Source organism: Lindgomyces ingoldianus (genome assembly GCF_010093535.1).
Source record: "Lindgomyces ingoldianus strain ATCC 200398 unplaced genomic scaffold BDR25scaffold_6, whole genome shotgun sequence".
Lineage (NCBI taxonomy): Eukaryota > Fungi > Ascomycota > Dothideomycetes > Pleosporales > Lindgomycetaceae > Lindgomyces > Lindgomyces ingoldianus.
Window position 1 is genome coordinate 1,840,827 of NW_022985167.1, and position 7,878 is coordinate 1,848,704.

Below are 7,878 nucleotides of genomic sequence, written 5' to 3' on the forward strand. Positions count from 1 at the left end.
CAGCCATACATAACGGTGCAAAGTACGGAACACCTAGAGAGAGAAAATTCTCGGTTTTAACATTTTCCGCTTTGTAAATTCAAATACCAGTAGGCGAAAGCGTATCTGCTGCCACTGGCATTTCTCTCCTCAATGCTAGCCTAAAACTATCAACCCGAAACATTCTTTCAAGAATGATTGTTTTCATTCGTAATACCGTCTCTCGACAGAACGTCCTCGTCTTCCATTCATATGAGCAGAGAATCACGCGTTGCATGCCGCCTTCTTGTCCGCAGACAATTGCTACAGTGGGCGGGTGATACGCATAGAACTTAGTTGCCGTCATTGTGTACGTGTCAATGAGAGTGAATAACCTTTGTTGTGGGCCAGGTCGTTGAGAATTGCTGTTGAGACTTTCCGTCTTCCCATTTTCCTGGTGTCTGTTGTTGATAGCTCGAATATTGCTTTCCAAAGGAGGCTTGCCTTCGCATTCGCCTTTGCTATTTGGGTAATGTTGAGAAAGTAAGCTTCCATTCGGGCTCCACTTGAGGCGGCCTTCGCTAAATCCGAAAAGAGCCTTCTCAATTGCTTTCAGGTCAGAAACAGAGCCTTCTATGCCGAAAAGACAAGCCTGAGTAGACCAGAATTTACCTAAAGAAAAGTGTCAGCTAGGTGCCACAATAGAGTTGATGCGTCCACCAACCTCGATAGAAAACCCGCAGCAAGTAAGGCAATCCAAGCACAACAGCCAGTGAGCTAGCTAGAATGAATGTTCCAACAACAAGTAAATGTCTATTGTGTTGCCAACGATACTCCAATGTAGTGGATGTCATGACTAACATCACGCTAAGTGCCAAGTGAAGCGGAGTCAGACGAACAACATATTTGGCAACTTGTCGCCACAATGTCTTCCTCTTGATGATGGCCACAGCCTCCAGCTGATGCCATTGGATCGACGCCCCAAAAGCTCCGTCTATAAGCACCGATTTATGGTCTACAATGCCAGCAACCTGGCATGAAGGTTCGACATCCCAAATATTCATCCTCCAGGCATCGTGCATATCATGCCATTCTGCCCAAGGGTCTGGCGGAAGAAGGCAGATTAAGCGTTCTAGCAGCTTTTCACTGTGGCTAGCTAGTGACCAGCTCGCCAGGGCCTCAAAACCGCTCTCATTCTCAATATAGCTCGTCTGGCGGCGCATCAAGCCCTTGAATGCGTGTGCGATATCAGCCTGCGTTCTTGCTTTCGTACTCCGGCGCTGCAAGCACTCCAACGCTAGAGGAATGAATTCCAATTGAGAGAGTTGGGTGGTAGACTCGTAGTGGTCGATGAGCTGCCTGATATCAAACGCATCCTCGCATGCCCGTTCAGCCAGGTTGCGCTTGGCGACCAACTCGGCACCGGTGTCAACTGTTTCTGTGAATATCCTGAATCTGTGTTCCGTGGGAGCTAGTAGTAATTCCGGCAAGATCCATAACCGAGATCCCCATGTGTGTAGCCAACCTGCGCGATCTTTTGCAGTAAATGAACCATTCTTGTTGTGGAATGGAGGGCCAATAACTACAGCAACAGAATGACAACTGCGAACGATGTCGCAAATGTTGTAAATCTCTAGGTTCACAGGCTTACTTGCTGTATTTCCTGACCTAGTGTGCTCTGTTCCACGGTCGGAGGAGATTGTGGCCGTCTCAACAGCTTCGTTAGTCGATGTACCAGTATCCCCTTGGTCGAGGCATTCAAAATCGATCCAGAAAGCCTGAACATTGGCTGCGTGCGCTGCTGCCACACCGAAACTTCCCAGTTTTGCTCGATCTCTCTGACACAGTTCCGTGTAAGGATCGGAACTGACGCAGAATTGCTCTCTGGTGTAAGAGATGAATACATACTCCACATTCACACCTTCAGTAGAATCAACCTTATATCCATCTCCCCTAGGGTTCACGAAACACAGCTTTCTAGGGCGAAGAGGTCGCATTGCGATTCCTCTATATCTATCACTAATCGCCCATTCGATGTTTCTTGGCCGGTTTTCTGTCGACGACTTCGTAATGTCATTTTCGAACTCATTTAAGATTATTTCGTTGCGCTCTTCGGGGTTGCTATGGCATGGATTCTTGGCTGATTTGCAGTAGCCCCAGTCCCGATATTTTATCGAGTCGTAGTATCCTCCGTTTCTGATTTCGCTTTCAAAGTTTATTGGAATAACTAGCTTTCTTGGTGTTAGCATTTGAGACATAATCTGGACTGACGGGTAGCCTACCAATATTAACATAAAAAGGCATGAAACTAGCCATTTCGCAGCCATTTCGAGGACTAGGGTGATGGTGATGTTATTACACTTCATATCGGGCCAACTCCACGTTAGCAACCGGCTTAGGGGCCTCGTTCTTACGATCAGTGGAACCTGGATCCATTCTGACTGGTCATTGATGTCTTCTATCGTCTGAACTACGAGTTTCGCTATGCGACCGCTGTCAGGCCGCAGGAAATGGTCGAAGTGTTGGTCTTCTTCATTGATCACTTGTACTCTTCCTAATGCATCCCTGTGCCAATTTGGATGTGTTTCCACCTTTTCTTGACCTACAAGTCATTAGCATCTCCACAAACAACCGCCGGGCAACGCGCCATTGGTAATTGAAGCGGGTGTGGTGGTAGCAACCATTGCACGAACAGCTCAAGTGCTTCTTTGTTTGCGCAAAGGCCCTAGTGGGAAGGCTGCCTTTGTCTACGGCTAGCAAAGGTTAGGAATGATACTAAGAACGTAGCCCCGATAAATTTCGCTTCATTTGGGATTTATTTAGCCCGATGAAAACGTGAATATGTAATGAAGGTAGAGGTGCCGAGAATAGCTACCATGGACGTGGGTAGCAAGTGAGGGGCCAGTGCCACTGAGGGCGGAGCTAGAGACATGTAATTCGGCTCCATAAGATAATAATATTTGATTCCATTGGCGGGGACTTAATCACACTGCTTCGCGGGCACTACGCGCGGGGAAGATTTGGAGCTGAAATGCACTGCATCCCAAATCTGGAGCTGGCACAAAAGACTTGCGGGTGTTATTGGACAAAACTATGGCCTCACGACCACACTTGGCATTTTTATTACCTGGCACCAATTGCCATCCTTGTACAGGAACCGACATATTTTCAATATTGGCCGAACCTTGCCCATGCTTACCATGCATGTCATCATGTCCCCTCTTCCAGGAATGATTAGCTTCTAGCTTTGGCCTGCATTCAGCTGCATTTCCTCGATCAGATCATTTACGTAATGAGAACTGTTCCCAAAAATTGTTTTGGCCGGTGTGTGTTATTCAGCACGTATAAACACCATCTTGGCCAACTTCTGCTGATACGACAGGTTTTTCCTAAATAGCTACAGAGCTACCATTGGAGTGATTTACAAAGATAGTATTTCGCACCGGCCGCACAAGCTGCATCAATCAATATTCTTGCCAATCACACTTGTGGGAACATCCGCTTTGGGAGCATTTGAGGCGGTTCCCCACCTGAATCAAATACACTAGCCTCCGCACGCTTGTTGGGCTCAATGTCTTCCTAGAGACATCTACTACATCGTTGCAACCAAAGTGCAAATCAGCAGCAATACTTAGTGCAACCCTCGGGAAGAAAGGGGCATTCCCAGAACGGAAAACATGACGTCCCAGACCTCTTTTGATAAGGCTGAAAAAAAGCCAAGTCGTTATCTATCTGTAAGAAATATATGGAGTAGACACCAGGAAGGTGCGCAGCGCAGCAACTCCTTCTCATTGAGCAAAGACCCATCTATCAGAGACAGCAGACGCGCTACTCGGCCAGAATCCCGCGACGAGCTGAAGGACAATGAAACTGAAAAACAAGTGAAAGAAATGTTGGACATCTTTCCGGATGAAAATGGAGCTCATGTCCAATCTCGACCTTCAGCATATTTTCAGTCCAATATTTACATAATAGACTTGGAAACGAATGCACCACACACAATATCAAAGTTCGGAACAAACCCCCAAGATTCAAGCCTTTCGCTGGCCGAGACCGATGTATTAGAAGAGGATGGCTACATAAACATGGTTCGCCAATTATCCATGCCGCACCTCAAACCCGTGTTACAGACTAAAGCCGGGAAACTATCAAATGGACGGGGAATTTGCTATGACCTCTCAACTGTTTTACATAAACGGCCTGGAATGCTTACTGAACGAGCGAAGAATCGCAATAATTGTCGGAGGATTAATCTTTCGCAACTTCTGCCTCCGTCGGGCCTCCGCAGTCGATTCCTCCTGTTTTCGGGTTTGTCGCCTGTTGTTATCAATGGGTTAGGCTCTGCCTTTTGGATGAACCCGGAATTCTTTGAGATACACCTGAATAGTTCCAAATCTTCCAGTTTACTCCATGACTACAAACAATCCAGTACGCAGAATACGCATTGCATCAAAAAGTCATTGGCGTCCATGAGATGGTTCCGTTCGGTAACAGACCCAGCATTTGATCCACCTATCGATAAACAGCAGGAAGGCTATTTTTGTGGTATCCTCTCTAAATTTGGTCTTTGGGGACGTCTTCCTACGTTTGAAGCATATATTTATCCCCTTGTTAATCTTTTTCGGCGGAGAATTCACATCCTAGTCAATGTCGACGATTCATATGAAGCAGGAGACCATGAATCGGGTTTCATAAGCGCATGGGAGGAGAGAATTACGGTTTACTGTGCAAAGGAGAACGACTGTCCCGCTGTTGGTACGTTTAGCTCACTTCGATAGCTCAATTACTTACTTTATGTGCAGTCATTATTCTTCTAGACCCTCGACCAGACGGGTCCCAAAGTTCTGAAACAGAGGGAGTTCAACACGATAACAAAAGCGACAGCCAAACTAAGCACGAGACTGCCGAATGGATTGAAGAGACATGTTCAATAACTCGACCTCCAAGAGATTTATTGAATAACATTTTCGATGGGACTCCTCTGACAGCGACGAAAATTGAGAACCTCGTCCCGTTTTCCATCCCTTTACCAAAGGAAACCTTGGAAAGGCTCGAAATCTGCCTATATAATTCAGATGGCTTAGACTCCGGTATGAGCCTCATGAAAGAGCTCATGCAAATAATCCGTCTGGATACGGTTGAATTCCTCCAATCTGTCCGTGATCTTCTTCTCCAGATCCAAAGAAGCTCCATTGAGACCAAAGTTTCAAATAAACAATTAAGATACTGGAGAAATCAGCTGAGGAACTTGAGTGTGCAGCTTCACACCATGCAAATCGAATTGTGCGAGTTTGAAGATACACTCAAGTTAATACATTCGTGCCATGGGGGAACTCTATCTACTCCTATCTCCAAATCAGACCTACTTCGTACTATAGAGTTGGTAGATCGAACCTCAACTGCCATTCAATCTGATTTGCAATTCTCACAATATGGAGGAATCCTGGGGAGGCTTGGAATTGTCATCACCGGCATTTCTTTCATCGCCCCCGTTTCCCGAATTCAGATAAACGGAGTCCAGAGCTTTTTCTCGTATCGAACAATGTTCATCACAGCACTGATTGTGGGCGCTATAGCAGGCATGGCCGGTTTGATCTTCTATGGTTCCACGATAATACACATTATAGAAGAGCGATATGAATTTATCAGATGGGACGAGCCGAGGCGTTTAGTCGGGCGGGGCTACATTTCAATGCGACGTAATACAAGAAAGCCTCTACGTTCGGCGATAGAACTGGGACAAACTGTTCCGATTGTCGTCCTCCTGATAGTGATCATATGGCCGAGGAACGGCTTTCTGGCCCTCCTTTATGTGGTCTTGTTTATTTTCATTATGTTCGCGATTGGCTGGAGTATGGTGATGTCAGATGCGACCAAATCGAGAGGGGAGAAATCTAAAAAGAAGGGAAAACGTACACCAGCCAAGGAAAAAGTCCAAACTGCAGATATTTCTTCGATTGGTTCAAAAATTCCAGAAACATCCAAACCCAAAAAAAGAAGTGGAGTCTTAAAAATGATGGGCACTGGGCTTTTTGTTTTTCTGACTGGTCACAAACGAAAAAGGACAGTGCCGTATCATAGGAGAATGGATCTTGAAACGCTGGCAGAAGAGACTACGAGCGAAGAAGATATCGCAAGTGGAGAAGATGCTAGATTTGCAAGTAGGTCGAAGAACAGTACTCATGGATCAATACTCGACAGAACGTCAAGAAACAGGACCTTGGTGATAGGCGATTAGCTTGTTTATTCAGGATCTCGCGGAGGGTATGCTGATAGAGCAGCTTGACTTCCGGCCGGAGGCGCTGCTACTATAGGATATCCATACGGAACCAAAATCTGCGGTGGGTTCTCGTTTGACTATCTAACAAACGGTACACACGAGGCTGGCGCCGAACGTGACTCTCGCTTATCGCATCGCGGTAGCGCTCCCCCAGGTTGGGTTTAGGGGATCTATTGATGAAGGGGGAATGGAATAGTACTGATGAGATAGTGGCGATTAAGTAGTAGATAGAGATTAAGGAGGAGTATGACAATTTGCGCTATTATCGTTAACTGCTTGATCTATGATCTGGTATTCACAGCGAGTCTCTGACCAAGTTCCCGTTTTGCCGAAACGCGAAACTGGTTGGAAATCTAGCCTATAGCTCACTAACTTTCGCAAGCCTAAAGAACCTACCTAGATAATCTTACACTTGTGCTGATAAAAAGCTGAAGTTGAATCAAAAAGCCATGTCAAGCAGTATATTATCTTACCTCTTGAGTGAAGTACGAATACAATTGTAGTTGTGCCAGCTATTGACAAACCTGCTTAGAAAACGTCGAAAACAATAGCGAAGACTCTCCCCCAGAAGGAGGCGTGCCTTAAATTCTAGGGTAGATTGGCATCGCAATATTTGAGCGCAACGCTCAGCAGGACTTCAATAGAGAAGCAAATAGCAAAGCTAATAAGAATAGATGTTGTAACAATTCGCATAAATTGTTCCATTTAAAGTTACCTAACAAACCTACATCCAAAGGTTCCGCGTATTTGCCCCAACCCTGCCCTGCCCCCTGCGCTACCCCTATCTCTAAGTATTTAGCTGCACCTTTTCTCTTAGCTAGCTTAGCAGTTTTCTAATATCCTTTTATACAAGGTCTATAGGTGTTAATAGAATTCCTAGGTTTCTAATTCTCTATACCCTTCTACATGCCTCTGAGCAGATTTACACTGCATTTAGACCTATTGTCTTGCCTACGCTATTATATTATATTAAAAAACTTACTCTTACTAATAGTAACTTTTTTAATAATATTATATTAATTATTTATTTAATTATATTTAAGCCTAAGTTACACCTACAGGACAAAAGTTTGGTTCGCCAAGCCACTAGCACTATGTTTCGCGATGCGACGCGTCTTCAACCACTAACTGCACAACTATGCAGCGACGTTCTTTTAGGCAGGAAATAAGCTTAAATTGCGTAAGAAAGAGTAAATTATCTATAAAAGCTTAGGATTTAATTATTTTAAAGTAGGAGGCTAGTGCAGCTGCAGCAGAGTTAGCTAATAAATTTAGGTGTATGTCACGATTGTGCACAAGTAAGGTTATAGAGCTTCACAGAGGTCTAGTTTAATTACTATGTAAGGTATTATAGTAGGTACAAGACGTTGTGTGAGGAACAGAAAGGTTTAAAAAGAAATTAGTAATTAAATACTTAGCTTAAAAGTCTAAGCGCTTTAGGTATAAATTAAGCCTATTTTAAGTTTAGTTAGTGTTAAAGTAGTTTATACTTAAGTTTATGTCTATATTATGTTGTGTTTATGTTAGACGTGCACTAATAATACTCTAGTACACGTCTAATATAGTTATGTCTAGGATCTAGAGAGGATACTATAACAGTACCCTCTCTTTATTAAGAAAAGAATCCTTTACATTAGTAG

General features: G+C 44.4%; 2 protein-coding genes across 2 annotated transcripts; one reads left to right on the forward strand and one right to left on the reverse strand.

The window, feature by feature from the left end:
* Positions 1-73: 73 nt before the first annotated feature.
* On the reverse strand, positions 74-3,164 carry BDR25DRAFT_340621 (uncharacterized protein; the record flags this gene model as incomplete). The annotated part of the gene is made up of 4 exons (XM_033693525.1): positions 74-630; positions 683-2,219; positions 2,373-2,560; positions 3,158-3,164. The coding sequence occupies 4 exons, from the start codon at positions 3,162-3,164 to the stop codon at positions 80-82; spliced, it is 2,283 nt and encodes a 760-aa protein (XP_033551834.1). The 3' UTR covers positions 74-79.
* Positions 3,165-3,668: 504 nt separating this feature from the next.
* BDR25DRAFT_113429 (uncharacterized protein) lies at positions 3,669-6,277 on the forward strand. Its single transcript, XM_033683613.1, has 3 exons — positions 3,669-3,723; positions 3,782-4,713; positions 4,761-6,277. The coding sequence occupies exons 2-3, from the start codon at positions 3,849-3,851 to the stop codon at positions 6,194-6,196; spliced, it is 2,301 nt and encodes a 766-aa protein (XP_033551835.1). The 5' UTR covers positions 3,669-3,723; positions 3,782-3,848; the 3' UTR covers positions 6,197-6,277.
* The last annotated feature ends 1,601 nt before the right edge of the window (positions 6,278-7,878 follow it).

Bases quoted from the DNA above. Each gene is read 5' to 3' on its own strand.
- BDR25DRAFT_113429 (XM_033683613.1), top strand. From the start codon at position 3,849: ATGTTGGACATCTTTCCGGATGAAAATGGAGCTCATGTCCAATCTCGA. The intron at 4,714-4,760 runs GTACGTTTAGCT...CTTTATGTGCAG, and splicing joins GAACGACTGTCCCGCTGTTG to TCATTATTCTTCTAGACCCT.